Source organism: Pyrus communis, chromosome 16 (assembly GCF_963583255.1).
Source record: "Pyrus communis chromosome 16, drPyrComm1.1, whole genome shotgun sequence".
Taxonomy (NCBI): Eukaryota; Viridiplantae; Streptophyta; class Magnoliopsida; order Rosales; family Rosaceae; genus Pyrus; species Pyrus communis.
This window is the reverse complement of record NC_084818.1, coordinates 3,309,828-3,332,591: the sequence shown is the minus strand read 5'-3', so window position 1 is coordinate 3,332,591 and position 22,764 is coordinate 3,309,828. Positions and strand designations below refer to the sequence as shown.

The following is a 22,764-nucleotide window of genomic DNA, read 5'->3' as shown; positions in this document are numbered from 1 at the left end:
CCTACGCTAAAACTGATGTGAAGAAAACACTGCTTAGAGTTTAAGCGAGCTACGCAGCTTCCAGTCAGCCCTCCAGATGATGAAAAGTATATAGCTGTCCAATATGTACCAAATTTCGTACTATGCAAATACCTCAAGCGAGCTACGCTTGAATGTGTGTGTAACTTCAATATCAAATCTGTGATTATCCACAACATACCCCTCTACTAGAGTTATATCAGCTTTGACTTATAGAACAACGCCAAAAGCACCCAAAGAGCTTTAAAGCAACAAATTTGAAAAAAACTTCAACTAACTAGAAGATTTAATTGTTTCAGTAACTTTCCGGATCCGGTCTATAACTACAGGAACATCCTCTGGAGTCAAAGTAGTAAAACAACATCTGAACCATCCTGGTTCTATGCAATGGCAGGCTGAACCAGGAGTCACATTGATCTTGGCAATGTTCAACAGCTTATCCCATAACTCGAGTTCCCCCTTCTCACCATAAGAGCGAATTAATCCACTCATATCAGCCCAACAGTATAAACCAGCACTGCTCTTTGCACAATTGATTCCTAATTGTTGCAAACCAGCCACAAATAAATCGTACAAATCTTTTACCCGCTTTTTGTTGATCTGTAGGTATTCCTGAATGAATCTTGTATCTGAAAGCATCGAAATAATAAGCCGCTGGGTCAGAGAAGAAATGGGAGAAAATCTTGTTAACTTTTTAGCAGCAGCCAACACACTCTCATTATATGAATATAAAACCCCAACCCTGAATCCTGGAATAGATAGGTCTTTTGATAGACCATATATTATGTGAACCCTGCTCTTCTCAAAATCTTCTGAGTCAACAATTTCTGCCATGCTCACAAACTCCTCACTTCCATACATAGACCCAGCAAATATTTCATCAGAGATGACATGGATGTTCTTCTCTTGGGCAAAATCTAGAAGACTGCACAACATTTCCCTTGAAAGTAAATTACCCACAGGATTCGAAGGGTTAGAAATGAGAACTCCCTGCACCTTCACTCCTCGTTTTCTAGCTTGACCGTATGCTTGATCTAGAACAGTTATATTCAAAGTGAAGTTGTCAGTGCTGCGACAGTGGACAGGAATCAGCTCCACTCCTGTTCGCCATCTCATATCCCTGTCAAAACTGCAAGTGTGTTTTTCTAATTAACTGCTGCAGAAGATTTGTGCAAACAATTATGATATCTGCATTGACTAGGAAAATGGGTTCTAGCAATACTGAGTTTCAAAGAGACTGACAAATATTACCCAGGATAATAAGGTGTAGGAACGAGAAATGCATTTCCATGGTCTGCTAAACAGAAGCTTAATATCTCGACTGCGGGTGTTGCACCAGATGTTAACACTATTTGGGATGGGTCAAATGACACTGATCTTCCCATGATCTGAGACATAAAACTCGCCATAGCCTGCAAATCCAGAAAGAGGATTTTTATTTTTTATCATTTACATGAAATTTAACAACACTAGCAATCCAACACAGTTGCACTTCTTTTCAAAAGTCATAGACTTGAATCATATCTCCTAAAATATTCTTCAAAATCAGAACCTAGAATGACTACAGCCACAAATATTTGCAGGCCACATGCTTCACTCTCATGAATCAATATGATGAAAGAACGATCGGCTACGAAAATTCAAAGCAATGTAGCATAGCACTTTGCCAATTGGGTAGTGCTATCCACACACCAATTTTTACTTCTCCCTCTCAATTTTCGGCCATTGGAAAAATGGGCGTGTAAATAACACTATCCTACAAATTACGCAACCGAAACTATATCAGAAGAGCGATTATACCGTACTAAAGTACCATCTCACTAAATTATCCAACAATGTTTCAGAGATTAGAAACAATCATACCACTTTCAGCTCAGTCATTCCATCAAACGGCTGGTACGCTGCAATCCCACTTATACTCAAATCACCACCCTCCGTTCCCACAATCGATTCCATCAAATTCTCCGAAACCCATTTCTCAATCAAATCCAAACACAGCTGCAACCACACCCAGAAAATTAAAAAGTCGAACTTTACATAAACTCCACTCCGAAAACATAAATTACACAAAACCCAACAAAATCTCACCCTGTTCTCGGACAATCCGAGTTGAATAACCCCATCCGGATTATCCACCCTATCGTACGGGTCCTCCGAAGCCCTGTCCAACCCGATATAGTACGGCGAGTCGTTGGGCTTCGCAACCCAGCTCGCCCGGGAGGATATCCGGACCCGGCCCATGGACCCGCGGGTGGACAAGCTGGACCGCGACAGCGTTCTGGGGAGCTCCGCCAGGTTGGAGGAGGACTGGGAGGGGGAAGGTGGATCGGGTTTGGAGGGTCGGCGTCGTTTTAGGTAGAGCTGGAGGCAGTAATAGAGAGCACATGGGATTAGAGAGCCGAGGATGAGGCCGCCTCTGCCTTGGACGACGCCTTGGAGTGGCACAATCAGTCTCATCGCGGTGACTCCGGTGGGCTTGTTTCGCGTTGGGTCGGAGTCGGGTTCGGGTTCGCGGGTCCGGGTCTCGAGCTGTAGTGGGAGGGTTTTGGGTTGGCCGTTGGTTGGCGTGGAGGGGTAGAGTGAGATTCGAGAGCCCTGCGAGGGAAGTGTGTGTTTTGCAGTTTTGCTTCCAGAAACTTTTGGTCTGTTTATGATTGGCACCTGCCAGTTTCGATTTTTGCATCTTTTGTTGGCGTACAAACATAATCCTCCTATTTCTACTAATTAATAAAATATTCATTATCAACCAAAATTCTATAAAATTATCAGTTTAATCATTTAATTAAAACAAAACATGAATAAGAAATATGAGACAAAAATGTGATTTTGCACAACCAAATTTTACTTTTTTTTCAAAACCTCACCTACATGTAATCCTAACATATCTCTAATTAAAAAATAAATAAAAATTTAAAAACAAAAAAAAAACTTCTCACTCCCCCATTTTCTATTACTTTGTTCCTCTCTCCTTCTATTTAGAAAATAAAAAATAAAAAATTTTCTCACTCACTTTGTATATGCCCATATGCTAGTAATAACAAAAAGAACGAAATTTCATTCTTTTTGGGGGTAAAGATGTATTTTTGAATCAAATGCTTTTCTTATCATATTTTTCATACTGTATTTGTAACCATAGAAACTTTTAAGGGAAGTGATTCCTTTTTTTTTCTTCTACTTTATAAAAATGAGGATTAGTTGTAGAGTACACACCATATCGAACTTCAACGATCCAAACCTTCTATTTTTCAAGTTGCACTTCATAAATCATCCTTACAAAATATTAGCCAAATCGGAAATGTTGAAGACATTTAATTAAGTTCAAAGAAATTAACGAATATTTTTTTGGATGAATCCAGGGTATCCCCACACGTAGGCGAGAACTAATCCCTCGAGTTGGGAAGGACCCCATTCGGGGGCAAGCTCTCCCAATACTGGCTTCTCCATTCACAAGACTCGAACTCGAAACCTTGCTTCACAATACTTTGTTTTATAAAAAATAATGAAATTTTATCTTGATAATTAAATATGCAAATGGTTTCGGATTGAATTGAATTTTTGCAAGGATTATTTATGAATCGAGACTTATAAAATAAATGATTCGGATTGTTAAAGTTTGATATGGAGTAAGCGCCACACTTAATCCCCATTTTTTGAAAAAAATAGAGATCTTTTTGCATAAGGGGCCGTTATCTAATAAAAATGAGATGCACATATATATGGATCCTAATTCTATTAGAGAGATTGAAAAAAAAATTAATGTGCTCAAAACAGTAGTTGTACCATATGTCATGATACAAATACTATATACTTTTTGATGTTTTGAGCATATTGAAAAATATCTGTGAAAGATGATAAAATGTAAACGACTTCATGAATGATGGCAGGCCTACCAAATATAAAATAGGGGTTGTTTGTTTATTTGTCAAACCCACCTGGTGCAATGGTTGGTGTGGTCTCACTTGTTGACCTCAACAACTGTTATTGCTACAACATAGCAATTTTCCAGCTCAGCTGCCTATATTGCAAAGATGTAAACATTCTTTTTATTCATCTCCGATTGCATTGTTAATCACCTCTCTAATTCGATTAAATGGTTGAGACAAATGCTGACTCATCACAGAGACAAATGCTGACTCATCACATCACTTTCATAGATTCGGTCTCCTTGCAATCTAGAAAGTCATCTGCAACCTAAGCAGAAATATTCCACCACAATTTATTCGTGCTCTCTGTTGATAGGGCGTCTAGAGCAGTTGCCAAGTTGGATTTCAAATCTTCAACACCTCGTCAGGATAACGATTGTTTGGTCAATGTTGAGAGATTCCCCATTAAAAGCCCTTCAAAATCTACCTAATCTGTTGGAGCTAGTTTTGAAAATCAATGCATATGATGGTGTGGAGCTGCATTTTGAGGAAGGAGGATTTCACAAACTGAGGCATCTGGAACTCAGGGACATGGAGGGACTAAATTCATTGATCATAGACAACGGGGTTATGCCTCTTCTGCAAGACTTTCACATTGGACCTTCCCCACAACTGAAGGAGGTGCCCTCTGGCATCCACCGTCTCCGAAAGCTAAGAAATCTTGCTTTCGTTGACATGCCAAAGGAGTTTGAACGACATATGGATCCAAATAATGGATTGCAACATTCGATTGTTGAACATATACAAGATGTCCGCTTTAGTTACAAGTTCGGACCAAGATGGGGTTGTATATGAAACTCACGCCCTACGTGATTCCAACTTTTCTTTTTGGTAGAAGATTCCGACTTGTGAAACCAAGCATGGGAATGGGATGGTCTCTTTTTGTACAGTTTTTGGTTAGAGGTTTAGGAGTCGTTAAGAGTTGGTTGTTAGCTCTGGTATCCTAGTTTCTCTTGCAGGTTGACTGGGAGTGGCTCTTTCTCTTTGGTTTTCTTTGTGTCGTCCAGTCGAGTGACCTTCCTAGCATTTTCCTTATAATTTTATTGGTGGTTGCGATAAAACTGTCTGTTTATAAAAATTAAAAATAAATAGGTATCGTCGCCTTAAACTTAGAATGCTCAAATGTCATTATAAAATTTCACTGAACTTTATGTGAATGAATCAAGTTTTTACAACCATAAATGGCAACTATTTACCTCAAATCTTTGTTGTAAAAATGAAAAATCCATTCAAATTTTTTTTTTAGTGAGTTTTGTCCCTAAATTAACAATTAAACTAATTGAGAACAGCAATTGAAGAAAGTCAAGGTTTCATCATAAAACCAATTGGCAACATAGAGAGTAGTCTAACTATGCAAGGTTCCTCCTTCCATCAATGAGATTCATTCTCAACACGCCCTCACGTGTGATGAATTTTCAATCTGAACACGTAGACAACACCAATGGGGTGACGTAGAACACGTGTAGCCGTTGGGTTTCACACATGAGACAACTTGCTTTGATACCATGAAGAAGTTGGGGTTCCACCATAAAATCAATTGACATTATGGGGAGTAGCCCAACTACTTATAAGTACATGCAAGGTCCCTTCTTCCATCAAGTACGATTCATTCTCAACAATAATAAGACTGAAGAACATGATTTAGTAAACTAAATCTTACCATTTTTCATCATAGAAGAGGTAGGCATTGACCATTGAGGTGGTGCTAGATGAGCTACTGAATAATAACAAAAGGAAAGAAATTTCATTCCTTTTGGGGGTAAAGATGTAATTTTAATCAAAATGCTACTCTTATCACATTTCGTATCACACTTTGTACCACATCTACAATGAAGAGAAATTTTTTTAAGGAAAACTAATGAAAATGGCTTAAAAACTTTGAGTTTTAACGATAAGCACAAAATAAAGGGTAAAGTGAATAGTACCAAAATTGACTTTTTAGTGTAAAAATGTGGTTTTTCGTTAAAGTGAATAGTATCAGAAGCTTTTCGTTAAAATTCCCATTTTTTTAGGGTCCGAAGCACGGGCACCTACATCATATGTCATTATACAAGTGGAGAAACACTTAAAAAAAAAAAAAAAAAAAAAAACTTCCCAACACTTAGTACAATAACATATGGGGTGCCATCCATATTTTGAACACATTAATAATTCTCTCTTACTAGAGATGTGATCACAAGTGTTGAAGGCCTTCTTCTATTAAAAAATATGATAATTTTGAATTGAAAATTTGAAAGGCTTGACGAATGACGGCAGGCCTACCAAGTATAAAGTGGTGGTTGTTTGTTTATAGGAGAGTGCTTGATTTTAATTTTTGTTTGGTTGTGCCACCTCTTCTGAATCTATGTATGAAGGGTGGAGATTTTTTATTTGCATGATCTACTTCATTAATTTGTTGCTCTGGAATCATGGTGCTGATTAAGTGATGCGATAGACCTATGAGCATCGTACTCCCTATCACAATTTATGGTTTGAAATTTTGTTCTCACATGATCACCTTGTAACATGAAGTTTCACATTTTATCTGTGTAATCATGTGGTTCCCAGTGAGCTCAGATGAGTGGTTGAAGTCTACTCATTACTTTGCAATTAGTGATGCTTATTGTAATATTTTTAGATCTAGTTTATAAAGACCCATTTGAAGCCAAATTCTTCATGATATATATATATATATATATATATATTTATAATGCTCTTCTATAAATGAATGAAAATATCATACTCTTCTTGTTTAAAAAAAATAAAAATAAATAAGAGAGTTTGGGTAGGTATTACTATTGATGCAAAGCCACAGCCAACCTTGTCGGCTTTGGTAAGGCAACCCATTAACCATGCAATTACTAGTCAATCCCAGCTGCCAGCTGGTGCAATGGTTGGTTTGATCTCACTTTTTAGGTGTGCCTTGTATAATGACATGTGGTGCTTTGTTTTGTATTTCAATCACATTGAAAAATTTCTCCTCATATATCATTCTAAGTCCAAGGCATAATATATGGAAAGGGATCATCTCCAGATCCCTTCCACCTAATTCTCCTCGTCAAACAATCGTAACTCTTGAAATTTGATCTAACAACTACAGTTATTATACATTTTAAAGTGGGCCTCTATATATTAGCTGTTGGATCAAATTTTAAGGATCCAGATTGTTTGATGAGGACGATTAGGTGGAAGAGATTCTCTTCGGATCCCTTTCCATAATATACCAGCAGTTCTTGAATTATTGAAAATTGAATTAAAACAAGTCTACAATATGATATGATAGATTGAAAATGGATCTCTTCCTCATAATCAACCAAATCAGGGAATCAGTGCTGTTGAAATTTGATCAAACATTAAATTTATTATAATTTTTAAAATGAATCCCTATTTGTTACCGTTTGATTAAATTTTAATGACACGAACTTCTCTATGGATTACCTAATTCAATATGAGCCAATCGCTGCCTTATTACATCACTTCCACAGTTTAATTCACCTTGCAATTCAAAAAGTCGTCTGCAATGGATTTGGATTCCATTCGGATTCAAAATGTGAGGATGTTAGAGATCTTCATATTTTAGTCATTCATTATGCATTGTGCGGTCAGAAATTATTTGACGTTTTCATTTAAAAATAAACATAAATAGTATCTGACGAAAACTAACCGCACGATGTACGATGAATGGTTAGTATGTGAGAATCTCTATAATTCCCAGTGGATCCGGAGAGGATCCTCTTCCATCTGCAACCTAACCAGAAATACTGCACACAGAATTCTAAAATGTTCATAATTTCATATAATTGAGCAAATATTCATCAATTATAGATGCTTTGTTCACCAGAAAAGGGAAGGATACAAAATGGCAGAACACATTGTATGCTTTGTGATCGACAAGTTAATTCAACTACTCATCACCGCAGAAGCAAACCTTTCGAGAAATGCACGTACTGAAGTTGGTTTCATCAAAGATGAACTCGAGAGCATCCGATCATTCCTCAAGGAAGCAGATGCTAAGGCTGCAGCAGCAGATGGAGAGACGGGGAATGACGGTGTCAAAACTTGGGTCAATCAAGTAAGGGAAGCAGCTTTTTACATTGAAGATGTCATTGATGAATATTTGCTCCGCATCTTACGGCATCATCAACACCATGGATTCCTTCGTTTTTTCCACAAAATTATCCGGTTGGCTAAAAAAATGAGATCACAGGATGGGATAGTTTTGAAAGTTCACGGTATAAATTGGTTCGTGAAATCAAGGAGAGAAGTGAAAGATATGGATTCAAATCCCTTGATCAGCAAGGCCAGAGCAGTGGAGAAAAGACTCTACCGTTGAACGACCCTCGAGTGGCTTCCCTTTTCATTGGGGAAGCTGAAATCGTGGGGATTGAATGTGCCAGAGATGAGCTAACTCGTTTGTTGGTAGAAGGAGCACCGAGACGTGAAGTGATATCAGTGGTTGGTATGGGAGGACTTGGGAAAACCACTCTTGCTAAGAAAGTATATGACCAGAAGAAGGTGATGGCACACTTTGATTGCTATGCTTGGATTACGGTGTCCCAGTCGTACAGGGTTGAGGATCTTCTGAGGACGGTAATCAAAAAGTTCTACAGTTCAAGGAAGGAGCGTTTCCCAGAGGAAATTGACACAATGGATGAGGAGTCCCTGATTAGCACATCAAGAGAGTATTTGCAGCAAAAGAGGTACGTTGTTGTGTTTGATGATGTGTGGAAAGTAGATTTTTGGGGGTCTATAGAACATGCTTTACCCGATGATAAAGGCGGACGAATATTTATCACTACACGGATTCAAGATGTTGCCAACTTTTGCAAAAGATCATGTTTTGTTCATGTTCATCACTTGCAGCCTCTGCCTCCAAACAAGGCATGGGAATTGTTTTGTAGAAAGGCATTTCAGTTTGAACTGGAGGGAAATTGTCCTGGAGAGTTGGAAGAGTTGTCTCTTAACATCGTCAAAAGATGCGAAGGACTACCTTTGGCAATTGTTTCCATAGGTGGTCTGCTGTCAACGAAAGTTAAAGTTGTGTCTGAATGGCAGAAGTTATACTTTGGCATCTTTCAAGCCTCACAAGAATCCTATCCCTCAGCTATCACCATCTACCGTATTACCTAAAATCGTGTGTCTTATACTTTGGCATCTTTCCCGAGGATTACTCAATTAGTTGCATAAGATTAGTTCGGTTGTGGATCGCCGAAGGTTTTGTGAAACCGAAGAGGGGCAAGACACTAGAAGAGGTTGGAAAGGAATACTTGATGGAGCTAATTCACAGAAGCCTGGTTCAAGTTACAGAAGTTTACATTGATGGAAAAGCTCGAGGTTGTAGAGTTCATGATCTATTGCACGACGTCCTCCTTAAGAAGGGGTTGGATTCGAGCTTTTGTCATGTGTTATCAAAAGACGAGTCGACTTTTAAACCAACAACTCGACGTCTCTCAATGGACATCAATCCCTCTGAAGCCCTGGGAAGCATTACACAATCTCATATTCGTTCCGTATTTACTTTCAACCTAGAAGAATGGCCCGAGTCTTTTCTCGATACATTGAGTGGAAACATTAAACTTCTAAAAGTATTGCATTTCGCGGATGCTCCAATCAATCAACTTCCAAAATATGTGGGGGATTTGTATCTCTTGACGTATTTAAGCCTGAGGAATACAAAGGTGAAGTTGCTTCCAGACTCCATAGGCAATCTACAAAACTTGGAAACCCTGGATCTAAAACAGTCTCTGGTGTATGAAATACCAGCAAAGATCAATAAGCTTGTTAAGCTACGGTATCTTTTGGCCCACCATCGTGACTACAACTACGACGTGGGTTTGTTCTTGAATATGGAAAAAGGAGTGAAGATACATGAAGGTATTGGATGCTTACAAGCTTTGCAAAAATTGTCCTATGTGGAGGTGAATCATGGAGGGATTAGGCTAATCAAAGAATTGGGAAAGTTAAGACAGCTGCGGAAGTTAGGCCTAAAAAACTTGAAAAGTGAAGATGGAAGGGCTGTGTGTGCTTCTATTGAAAAGATGAACCACCTTGAATCTCTACGTTTAACTGCAATAAATGAAGATGAAGTCCTTGATCTAGAATCCATTTCAACTCCACCACAATTTATTCGTTCTCTCGGCTTGATAGGGTGTTTAGAGCAGTTGCCAGGTTGGATTTCAAATCTTCAACACCTCATCAGGGTAGGCATTTTTTGGTCAAGGTTAAGAGATTCCCCACTAAAAGCCCTTCAAAATCTACCTAATCTGTTGGAGCTAGTTTTGGCTATCAATGCCTATGATGGTGTGCAGCTGCATTTTGAGGAAGGAGGATTTCAGAAACTTAGAGTGCTAGGACTCAGGGAAATGGAGGGACTAAATTCGTTGATCATAGACGATGGGGTCATGCCTCTTCTGCAAGAGTGTCACGTTGGACCTTCCCCACAACTGAAGGAGGTGCCCTCTGGCATCCACCATCTCCGGAATCTGACATATCTTTATTTCTATGACATGCCAAAGGAGTTCACGCGACAAATGGATCCAAAAAATGGCCAACATTATTGGATTGTTGAACATATACAAAATGTTCGTTTTCGTTTCAAGGTCGGACCAAGAAGGGGTGAATATGAAACTCACGCCCTGCGTGATTCCAACTTTTCTCTTTGGTCGAATGCTTGATTGCAACTTGTGAAACCAAGCATGGGAATGGGACATGTTTTGGTTAAGAGTTTGGTTGTTAGCTATGGTATCCTAGTTTCTCTTGCAGGTTGACCGGGAGGGGCTCTTTCTCTTCTGTTTTCTTTGTGTCGTCGAGTACAGTGGTCTTTCTAGCATTTTCCTTATAATTTTACTGGTTGTTGGAATAAAATTGTTTTTCTACAAAAAATAAAAATAAAAATAAATAGGTATTGCATCCTTAAACTCAGAATGCTCAAATGACCTAATAAAATTTCATTGAACTTTAGGTGAATGAATCAAGTTTTTTCCAGAGATAAGTGTTAATCTACAATGGCTATTTTATTCAAAAAGTTTTTTAGTAGTTTAAAATCATCAAACTAACTTTTTTTTTTAGTATGTTAAAATTGGTTACCTGCGGGTAATGGGTTTTTAACGTGTGACTCGATACCGATCTAATTAGTTAACATGTTGACTTGAAATTCATTATTTTTGTATCATTTCGAGTCGGGTTAACAAATCGTGTAAGAAATTATCAATCTAATATTTGATAGGAAAATTTGAAAGGCTTGATGAACGATGGCAGGCCTACCAAATATAAAACGGGTTGTTGTTTGTTTGTTAATTTATAAAAACTTAAAAAGAGAGTTGGATAGGTATTGTATTGACGCAAAGCCAGAGGCAACCTTGCTGGTTTCGTCTCATTTGTTGACCTCTATTGCAGCAACATACCAATTTTCCAGCTCAGCTGTTGAAGAACTATGTCACTATATTGCAAAGATGTAAAGTCTTTTATTTTTTACATACGACCTCTCCAATCGCATTGTTAACCACCTCTTTAATTCGAGTTTTCCTTTCTCACTGTATCGATAAGATTGAATTAATCCTCTCATATATCATTTCAACTCCAATGTAAATAATATTCACACACCCCTTTTTACTTCTCACATACCCTTTTAATTTTTGGCCGTCGGATCGGATGAATTGAAGAAGATCAAGTGACAGAAATCAACAAAAGATGTGTAAGAAGTAAAAAGAGGTGTGTGGATAGCACACCCCTATTGAAAATTGAATCAGAACAAGTTCGCAATATGATATGATGGATTACCTAACCAGAAATATTCCACACAGAAAGTCGTCTGCAATCTAACCAGAAATATACTACACGAAAGTAAAAAATGTTCATAATTCATTAGAGATTTTTCTCCATCAATTATAGATACTTTGTCTGCCAGAAAAGGCAGGATACAAAATGGCAGAATCAGTTGTATGCTTTGTGATCGATAAGTTAATTTCACTACTCATCACCACAGAAGCGAAACTTTCAAGAGACGTGCGTGCTGAAGTTGGTTTTCTCAGAGATGAGCTTGAAAGCATCCGATCGTTCCTCAAGGATGCAGATGCTAAAGCAGCAGCAGCAGAAGGAGACATGGTGACTGACAGTGCCAAAACTTGGGTCGAACAAGTAAGGGAAGCAGCTTTTTACATTGAAGATGTCATCGATGAGTATTTGCTTCGTGTCACAAGGCACCATCAAGACCGCGGATTCGTTCGCTTTGTCCACAAAGTTGTTTGGTTTCTGAAGAAAATGAAACCACAGGATGAGATAGCCTCAAAAATAGAGGGCATGAGAGCATTGGTTAGTGAAATCAAGGCTAGACATGAAAGATATGGACTTAGTTCAATTGATCAGCAAGGTCAAAGCAGTGGAGAAATTGTTGATTCGTGGCATGACCCTCGAGTGGCTTCCCTTTTCATCGAGGAAGCTGAAGTTGTTGGTGTGGAATCTGCCAGAGATGAGCTGATTAGTTGGTTGGTAGGAAAAGCATCAAGAGGCGAATACCGTGAAGTAATATCAGTGGTTGGCATGGGAGGACTTGGTAAGACCACTCTCGCCAAGAAAGTCTATGACAACCAAAAGGTGATCGAACACTTCGATTGCCATGCTTGGATTACAGTGTCTCAGACGTACAAGGTGGAGGATCTTCTGAGGCAGATGGTAATGCAATTCTACAAAGCCAGGAAGAAATATACCCCGGAGGGCATTGACACAATGGAAAAAGAATCTTTAATTAGAAAATCAAGAGAATTGCTGCAGCAAAAGAGGTACGTGATTGTGTTTGATGATGTATGGAAAGTAGATTTTTGGGAGGCGATAGAACATGCTTTACCGGATAATAAAGGCGGAAGAATAGTGATCACCACAAGGATTAAAGATGTTGCTGATTTTTGCAAAAAGTCTTCTTATGTTCATGTTTACCGTTTGCAACCTCTGCCTCCAAACAAGGCATGGGAATTGTTTTGTAGAAGGGCATTTCAATATGAATTGGAGGGGAACTGCCCTGCAGATTTGAAAGATTTGTCTCTTGAATTCGTTAGAAAGTGCGAAGGATTGCCTTTGGCAATTGTTTCCATAGGTGGTCTGCTGTCAACAAAAGTTAAAGTTGTGTCTGAATGGCAGAAGTTATACAATAGCTTAAGTTCAGAGTTAGAAAGCAATCCCCACCTTACAAGCCTCACAAGAATTCTATCCTTCAGCTATCATCATCTACCGCATCACCTCAAATCCTGTGTCTTGTACTTTGGCATCTTTCCCGAGGACTACTCAATTAGTTGCATAAGACTAGTTCGGTTGTGGATCGCTGAAGGCTTTGTGAAACCGAAGAGGGGCAAGACACTAGAAGAGGTTGCAGAGGAATACTTGACTGAACTGATACATAGAAGCCTGGTGCAAGTGTCACAGGTTTGGATCGATGGGAAAGCTAGAAGCTGTCGAGTCCATGATCTGATGCGTGAAGTGCTCCTTAGAAAAGCGGTGGATTCAAATTTCTGTTATGTGTTATCAGAAAATGAGTCAACATTAAAGCCAATAACTCGACGCCTCTTGATAGACAGCACGCCCTATGATGCCTTGGGAATCATTGAACAGTCTCGCATTCGTTCTTTATTTACTTTCAACCGGGAACAATGGCCCGAGTCTTTTCTCAGTACACTGAGTGGAAACTTTAAACTTATGAAAATATTGGATTTTGCAGATGCTCCCCTGAATCATCTTCCGAAGTATGTGGGGGATTTGCATCTCTTGAAGTACTTAAGCCTAAGGAATACAAAGGTGAAGTTGCTTCCAGAGTCCATATGTAATCTGCAAAACTTAGAAACCCTGGATTTAAAACAGTCTCTGGTGTATGAAATACCAGCCAAGATCAATAAGCTTCTAAGGTTGCGACATCTTTTGGCCCATTATACTGACCCCAGCATAGATTTCAGCATGATCAGTTACGAACGAGGAGTGAAAGTACATGATGGTATTGGATGCTTACAAGCTTTGCAAAAGTTATACCATGTGGAAACAAATCACGGCGGAATCAACCTAATTAAAGCATTGGAAAAGTTGAGGCAGCTGCGAAAGTTGGGCCTGAAAAACTTGAAACGTGAATATGGACAAGCTCTATGTGCTTCGATTGAAAAGATGAACCACCTTGAAACTCTAGAAGTAAGCACAATAAGTGAAGATGAAGTCCTTGACCTGCAATCCATTTCAACTCCACCCGAATCTATTCGGTTTCTCTACTTGAAGGGGCCTCTAGAGAAGTTGCCAAGTTGGATTCCAAAGCTTCAACAACTTGTCAGGCTACGAATTTTTTGGTCAAGGTTGACAGATGCCCCACTGAAAGCCCTTCAAAACCTTCCTAATTTGGTAGAGCTTGGGTTCTCATACAATGCATATGATGGTGTGCAACTGCATTTTGAGGGAGGCTTTAAGGAACTCAGGGTGTTGAAACTCAAGCACTTGCCCAGACTAAACTCATTGATCATAGACAATGGGGCTATGCCTCTTCTCCGAGAGCTACAAATTGGGCCTTCCCCACAACTGAAGGAGGTGCCCTCTGGCATCCAGCACCTCAGAAATCTAAGCTCTCTTAGATTTGTTGACACGCCAAAAGAGTTCCGACAACATATGGATCCAAATAATGGCCAACATTATTGGATTGTTGAACATATACAAGATGTTCTTTTTAGTTACAAGTTCGGACCAAGATGCGGTGTATTTGAAACTCACGCCCTGCATGATTCCAATTGGTGAAAGCCTATCGACACGTGAGTTTTAATCCCAGAACACCCCATATAACTCACAAGGCTCAAATGAAATCGCCAATTGTCATTGTTGACATGATCTCTGTTAATCTTTATTATTATCAACTGTTTTAGATGTTTGCTTTGTATGAAAACAAAAAATAAAAACTTCGTTCATGTTTGTGAGGAGTTGATTGTGTTTGATCAGGCAACATTGATTATTTCTCACAACCCAGACAAGTGTTTGGCTAATTATTTCTCACACTATCTAATCAAATGAAGGGCTAAGAGTTTCAGTTTGAATGACGGCCTAAATCATTTCATTCGTTCCAGACATGTTTCTGAATTTGAAGCATTAAACTTTTACTCAGCACACAAGCATTGTACGTAAGATTTTTTTCGGTTGAAAGGCTTCATGGCAAGCCTACCACTGGTATCCAAGGATAATCACAGGCAACTTGCGAGGTTGAATATCATTTGCAACCCAGCTAGCAGAAACAAAAGAGTCCCTTCTCTAGTACCAAGCTTAGCTAGAGGTCGAGGTTTTCACCACATGAATTAATTACGTAAAATGAAACAAATTAAATCTGCATTATGCATGGTTCGTGATGGATGGCAGATTCAAATCAAAGAGAAGCAGCTATATATGTTAATGGAAGATCAGTGCAAAACGCATGGCTTAAATTTCATGGCTTTTCATCTGCAACCTTATGAGAAAGAATACAAAAATCTCCGTGCATACATATATAGTGTGTTCAAACATCATTGCATAAGTTAATGAAAAGTAGCAGAAGCAATTGTATTCTTTGTGATTGATAAGTCTCTACTCATCTACTGTACAGAAGCAAAACTTCCAAGAGAAGTACGCACTGAAGTTGCTTTCATCTCTAAAATCTAAGAGCTCTGAGATTTATTAACATGCCAAAACAATTCAATAAGATGTGGATCCGAAAAATGGCCAGCGTTATTGGATTGTTGAGCTTATACTAACGGGATGTTATTTGTATTTACAAGCGTGGGACGAGATGCTGCACACACGAGATACACAGCCTACATGATTCCAGCTTGTGAAGGTGCACAGGCCAGTCTTACTTGACACCAGAATACCCTGCACCTAAGGATGCTGCGGTGAAATCATCACATTTCATTTTTTTCCCCCTAGCTACCAACATCATGTTATTCTTCTAGGAGATGCGACGGTTGGTGAGAAGGACTTAACATGCAACAAGTTGACCGCAAACATAGGGTCCTGATCTAATAATACCATGCCACATGACATTGTCTTATTGGACCGAGGCGCAACAGTGACGTTGAACTCGTTTAATATAAGTTGCTCTCATTGTTGGGTGTCCTTACCCAACTTTTTCAAGACAAGGTGGAATTTCAACCAAAGATAGCTGTGCTTCACATCACTAGATTCTCATATTCACAAAGTAAAAAGAAAGTCATAGGAAAGCATATAATAACTTGCTTGTTGTGAAATTGAAAGTATGTGTGCATTGAAATATAAAGTAAATAAAGTACAATATTTACGAGGTTCGGCAAATGTGCCAACTTCCTCGGGTAGCAATAGTGGTTTTTCTCATTATTTGAAATAATAGGAGTACTAAATAACTCTAACTATTTTTCTCTCTTCTAGCCTTATAGCTTACAGATATATTTCTCTTCTACCTCCCTTGCTACTTGTACTCTTGGTTTTACAACTATCTTTCTTCATTCAACCCCCCTCCCCCCTTTCCTAGTTGCCAAATATTAAATACAAAAGTTAGGAGACCAATACCTACCAAGCTATGATCCGATGTTCAAAGTCATCATGTGAATATTCACACTGCTTTTACAGTGGAATTCACACTGCACTTACAACGTAGCTAGCTTTAAAAAAGCTTAGAGGCAGTTTTAGACTTTTAGTGATCTTTTAGGTATCAAGCAAGCAAAGAGTCTTTTATCGAATAAAACTGGGAAATGTCTCCGAGGTGGGATCTTCATGATTTGACGTCCAAAACACAACCACGGGGTTAGAAAAGAGCTATTGGTGTGGGCATGGGTGTGTGTGTGTGTGTTCTTGTCGGAGAAAAGAGCACCGAAAGGGGGGGAAAGGAGAGAGCACGGTAGAGAAGAGAGAGCGAGGGAGAAGAGAGAGACTTTTCAGAAAAAAAATAAAAGAAAAGGGAAAGGGAAAGGAGCCGGGGAACAAAAGAGGGGGTGGGCCCTTGGGCTCACCAATTAAGACTCAAAAACAATTTTAAAAAGGAAAGTATCCTCCAAACTTAGTGAAAATACAAAAATACTCATTTTTTTTATGTAAATCCCGGGATGGGTTGTTACACCTTCCCTCCCCTCCGATTTGAACAGTCATGATTAAGTCACGACAACATCTTATATTATTATTTTTATTGAAAGAGAAAGACAAAATAGAGAATGTGAGAGGATGGGATGGAAGTGGATGGAAAGAGGAAGGGAGATAATTCTAGTCCTATCACATCACTTTCATAGTTTAATTCACCTTGCAATCTAGAAAGTCGTCTGCAATGGATTCGAATTCCATCCATCTAGAAAGTCGTCTGCAATGGATTCGAATTCCATCCGGATTCAAAATATGGAGATGTTAGACATCTTCACATCTTAGTAATTCATCATGTATCATGCGATCAGAAATTATTTAACTATTTTATTTAAAATTAAACATAAATAGTATTTGATGAAAATTAACCGCATGATGTACGATATACGATTAGAATGTGAGTATCTCTATGATTCCCACAGGTGAATCCGGAGAGGATTCTCTTCCGTCTGCAACCTAACCAGAAATACTGCACACAGAATTCTAAAATGTTCAAAATTTCATATAATTGAGCAAATATTAATCAATTATAGATGATTTGTCTGCCAGAAAAGGGCAGGATACAAAATGGCAGAACAGATTGTAAGCTTTGTGATCGACAAGTTAATTCAACTACTCATCACCACAGAAGCAAACCTGTCGAGTAATGCACGTACTGAAGTTGGTTTCATCAAAGATGAACTCGAGAGCATCCGATCCTTCCTCAAGGAAGCAGATGCTAAGGCTGCAGCAGCAGATGGAGAGACGGGGAATGACGGTGTCAAAACTTGGGTCAATCAAGTACGAGAAGCAACTTTTTACATTGAAGATGTCATTGATGAATATTTGCTCCACATCATACAGCATCATCAACACCATGGATTCATTCGTTTTTTCCATAAAATAATCCGGTCGGTTAAAAAAAAGAGATCACAGGATGGGATAGTTTTGAAAGTTGACTGTATAAAAAAATTGGTTCGTGAAATCAAGGATAGAAGTGAAAGATATGGATTCAAATCCATTGATCAGCGTGGCCAGAGCAGTGGAGAAGAGACTCTACCGTGGAACGACCCTCGAGTGGCTTCCCTTTTCATTGAGGAAGCTGAAATTGTAGGGATTGAATCTGCCAGAGATGAGCTAACTCGTTTGTTGGTAGAAGGAGCGCCGAGACGTGAAGTGATATCAACGGTTGGCATGGGAGGACTTGGGAAAACCACTCTTGCCAAGAAAGTATATGACCAGAAGAAGGTGGTGGCACACTTTGATTGCTATGCTTGGATTACGGTGTCCCAGTCGTACAGGGTTGAGGATCTTCTGAGAACGGTAATAAAAAAGTTCTACAGTTCAAGGAAGGAGCGTTTCCCAGAGGAAATTGACACAATGGATGAGGAGTCCCTGATTAGCACATCAAGAGAGTATTTGCAGCAAAAGAGGTACGTTGTTGTGTTTGATGATGTGTGGAAAGTAGATTTTTGGGGGGCTATAGAACATGCTTTACCCGATAATAATGGCGGACGAATAATTATCACTACACGGATTCAAGATGTTGCCAACTTTTGCAAAAGATCATGTTTTGTTCATGTTCATCACTTGCAGCATCTGCCTCAAGACAAGGCATGGGAATTGTTTTGTAGAAAGGTATTCCAGTTTGAATTGGAGGGAAAGTGTCCTGAAGAGTTGGAAGAGTTGTCTCTTAGCATCGTCGAAAGATGCGAAGGACTACCATTGGCAATTGTTTCCATAGGTGGTCTGCTGTCAACCAAAGCTAAAGTTGTGTCTGAATGGCAGACGTTATACAATAGCTTAAGTTCAGAGTTAGAAAGCAATCCCTACCTTACAAGCCTCACAAGAATCCTATCCCTCAGCTATCACCATCTACCGTATTACCTCAAATTGTGTGTATTATACTTTGGCATCTTTCCCGAGGATTACTCAGTTAGTTGCATATGATGCGAATCATGGAGGGATCAGGCTAATCAAAGAACTGGGAAAGTTAAGACAGCTGCGGAAGTTAAGCCTAACAAACTTGAAAAGTGAAGATGGAAGGGCTGTGTGTGCTTCTATTGAAAAGATGAACCACCTTGAATCTCTACTTTTAACTGCAATAAATGAAGATGAAGTCCTTGATCTGGAATCCATTTCAACTCCACCACAATTTATTCGTTCTCTTGGCTTGATAGGGCGCTTAGAGCAGTTGCCAGGGTGGATTTCAAATCTTCAACACCTCGTCAGATTGGTGATTTTTTGGTCAAGGTTGGGAGATTCCCCACTAAAAGCCCTTCAAAATCTACCTAATCTGTTGGAGCTAGTTTTGGAAATCAATGCATATGATGGTGTGCAGCTGCACTTTGAGGAAGGAGGATTTCAGAAACTTAGGGAGCTACGTCTCAGGGAAATTATGGGACTAAATTCGTTGATCATAGACGATGGTGTCATGCCTCTTCTCCAGGAGTTTCACATTAGACCTTCCCCACAACTGAAGGAGGTGCCCTCTGGCATCCACCATCTCCGGAATCTGACATATCTTTATTTCTATGACATGCCAAAGGAGTTTGCGCGACAGATGGATCCAAAAAATGGCAAACATTATTGGATTGTTGAACATATACAAAATGTTCTTTTTCGTTACAAGGACGGACCAAGATGGGGTGTATATGAAACTCACGCCCTGCGTGATTCCAACTTTTCTCTTTGGTCGAATGCTTGATTCCAACTTGTGAAACCAAGCATGGGAATGGGATATGTTTTGGTTAAAAGTTGGTTGTCAGCTATGGTATCCTAGTTTCTGTTGCAGGTTGACTGGGAGGGGCTCTTTCCCTTCTGTTTTCTTTGTGTCGTCCAGTCTAGTGGTCTTTCTAGCATTTTCCTTATAATTTTACTGATGAACCAAACGCTGCCTGATCACATCACTTTCATATTTTCAATCTCCTTGCAATCCAGAAAGTCGTCTGCAACCTAACCAGAAATATTCCACACGGAAGTATTCATATAGGGATTTTTCTCCATCAATTATAGATACTTTGTCTGCCAGAAAAGGCAGGATACAAAATGGCAGAATCAGTTGCATGCTTTGTTTTATTTGTGTCGTTCAGTCGTATTCCTAGCATTTTCCTTGTAATTTCATTGGTGGTTGCAATAAAAATATCCTATCCAATTGATTTTCTCTAGGAAAATGATAAACCGTATACTCTTTTTAACCTCACTTTGATAATTGAAGTTAAAATATTAAATTTGTACTATTTTTTATCTTACCAATTCTTAATTAATTTGTATTCTTTATATTAATTTGTAATCTCTTGTTAATCAAAGGGTATATTTTGTGGATTATAGAAATTAAATGAATTATGATTGAGCCTTCTCCTTTTGTATGCACAGATTGATCCAGCCACATATTTTGTATGCACAGTTGGCCAAGCAAACTGAATTAATGAAACCCACGGCGAGTCAGTTGGCCAAGCAAAATCACCACCGCGAGGTTCACTCCAATCGGTTATTAAGGAGGTGCTATTATTTTTCTCTGATGTTTCTGTTGTCATCAATGTACCCTTTGTTCTAATTGTTTGGTGGTCCAGTTTTCTAACTTGTCCCATTTTCCGACTCTTGATTTCAGAGTTGCGAAAAAGCTCGGGAAACTTTATGAGAAATCACAGAATTCTCCGCCACCTACGAAAAGGCAGAAGTTGGAGGCTGGCTGTGTACGAAAGGTGCACTTTGCAAATTAGGTAGTGCTATCCACACATCCATTTTTACTTCTCACGCATCCCTCTTAATTTTTCGACCATTGAAAAAATGGATGTGTAAATAACACTATCCCACAAATTACGCAACCGAAACTATATCAGAAGAGCGATTATAACGTATTAAAGTACCATCTCGCTAAATTATCCAGCAATGTTTCAGAGATTAGAAACAATCATACCACTTTCAGCTCAGTCATTCCATCAAACGGCTGGTACGCTGCAATCCCACTTATGCTCAAATCACCACCGTCCGTTCCCACCATCGATTCCATCAAATTCTCCGAAACCCATTTCTCAATCAAATCCAAACACAGCTGCAACCACACCCAGAAAATTAAAAAGTCGAACTTTACATAAACTCCACTCCGAAAACATAATTTACACAAAACCCAACAAAATCTCACCCTGTTCTCGGACAATCCGAGTTGAATAACCCCGTCCGGATTATCCACCCTATCGTACGGGTCCTCCGAAGCCCTATCCGACCCAATATAGTACGGCGAGTCATTGGGCTTCGCAACCCAGCTCGCCCGGGAGGACATCCGGACCCGGCCCATGGACCCACGGGTGGACAAGCTGGACCGCGACAGCGTTCTGGGGAGCTCCGCCAGGTTGGAGGAGGACTGGGAGGGGGAAGGTGGATCGGGTTTGGAGGGTCAGCATCGTTTTAGGTAGAGCTGGATGCAGTAATAGAGAGCACATGGGATTAGAGAGCCGAGGATGAGGCCGCCTCTGCCTTGGACGACGCCTTGGAGTGGCACAATCAGTCTCATCGCGGTGACTCAAGTGGGCTTGTTTCGGGTTGGGTCAGAGTCGGGTTCGCGGGTCCGGGTCTCGAGCTGTAGTGGGAGGGTTTCGGGTTGGCCGTTGGTTGGCGTGGAGGGATTGAGTGAGATTCGAGAGCCCTGCGAGGGAAGTGTGTGTTTTGCAGTTTTGCTTCCAGAAACTTTTGGTCTGTTTGATTGGCACCTGCCAGTTTCCATCTTTGCATCTTGGAGTGCAAACACCATCGTCGTATAATAACAAAAAGAACGATATTTCATTCTTTTTGGGGGTAAAGATGTAATTTTGAATCAAATGTTTTTCTTATCACATTTTTTATACCGTATTTGTAACCGTTATCTAATAAAGATGACATACACATGTGTGAACCCTACTTTTATTAGACAAACCCAATTCTAGGCTAAAATCCAAATTTTCCCATTTATTCCTCCCAAACTCAACCCAACCCAACCTAACCTAAATGTTTGGACTAAAAGCCGAAAGCCTAACCTAAGCCAAATTCCGCCCAAAAATTAGCCCAGGATTCAGCATGGGCCCCACCAATGAGCCTGAAACTGGACTTTTTAGGCCAGAAGGGTTATAATAGAAAAATTATTTCTGAGTTAAAAGCTAAATTTTTTAGACTAAAAATTTTATGTTTTAGCCCAAGAGTTGGAGTTGATCTTAGGGAAATTGAGAAGTTTTTTAATGTGCTCAAAACAATAGTTGTATCATATGTCATGGTGCAAATACTAGATACTATTTCGTATTTCGAGCATACCGAAAAATATGAGAAAAGTGAAAATGTAAATGACTTCATGAATGATGGCCGGCCTACTGAATATAAAATGGCGGTTGTTTGTTTGTTTGTCAAATCCAGCTGGTGCAATGGTTGGTGTGGTCTCACTTGTGGACCTCAACATAGCAATTTTCCAGCTCAGCTGACTATATTGCAAAGATGTAAACTTTCTTCTTATTCATCTCCAACTATCATCTCCGATCGCATTGTTAATTATCTCTTTAATTCGAGTGTATCGATAATATACCAGCATATAATGAATCCACTCATATATATAGGAAATCTTTAAGGGAAGGGATCCCAATTTTTTTTATAAAAATGAAGATTCTTTGTGGGGTCCACACCACATCGAAATTTAACGATCCAAACTGTTTATTTTTCAAGTTGCAACTCATAGATCATCCTTGCAAAATATTAGCCAAATCGGAAATGTTTAAGACATCTAATTGAGTTCAAAGAAATTAACGAATATTTTGTT

General features: G+C 39.3%; 3 protein-coding genes and 1 pseudogene across 5 annotated transcripts; 3 read left to right on the top strand and 1 right to left on the bottom strand.

Annotated features, from left to right (window-relative positions):
- Nucleotides 1-143: 143 nt before the first annotated feature.
- Nucleotides 144-21,871, bottom strand: LOC137721390 (probable aminotransferase ACS12). Of its 3 annotated transcripts, none has more exons than XM_068460486.1 (4): nt 21,130-21,871; nt 20,905-21,039; nt 1,270-1,430; nt 144-1,147 (listed from the first exon to the last, which is right to left on the bottom strand). In XM_068460486.1, exons 1-4 carry the CDS (start codon nt 21,280-21,282, stop codon nt 292-294), a joined length of 1,305 nt encoding a protein of 434 aa, XP_068316587.1. In that variant the 5' UTR covers nt 21,283-21,871; the 3' UTR covers nt 144-291. The 3 variants fall into 3 exon arrangements, with proteins under 3 accessions (XP_068316587.1, XP_068316585.1, XP_068316586.1); XM_068460484.1 differs by lacking the exons at nt 20,905-21,039; nt 21,130-21,871 and adding exons at nt 1,882-2,016; nt 2,107-2,616; XM_068460485.1 differs by having other exon boundaries at nt 20,905-21,871.
- On the top strand, nt 7,744-10,761 carry LOC137721245 (disease resistance protein RPM1-like; annotated as a pseudogene).
- Nucleotides 11,756-15,347, top strand: LOC137720959 (disease resistance protein RPM1-like). Its single transcript, XM_068460083.1, has one exon. It carries the CDS (start codon nt 11,844-11,846, stop codon nt 14,673-14,675), a length of 2,832 nt encoding a protein of 943 aa, XP_068316184.1. The 5' UTR covers nt 11,756-11,843; the 3' UTR covers nt 14,676-15,347.
- On the top strand, nt 17,498-19,863 carry LOC137720108 (disease resistance protein RPM1-like). Its single transcript, XM_068459121.1, has 2 exons — nt 17,498-18,920; nt 18,964-19,863. Exons 1-2 carry the CDS (start codon nt 17,574-17,576, stop codon nt 19,690-19,692), a joined length of 2,076 nt encoding a protein of 691 aa, XP_068315222.1. The 5' UTR covers nt 17,498-17,573; the 3' UTR covers nt 19,693-19,863.
- Nucleotides 21,872-22,764: the final 893 nt, after the last annotated feature.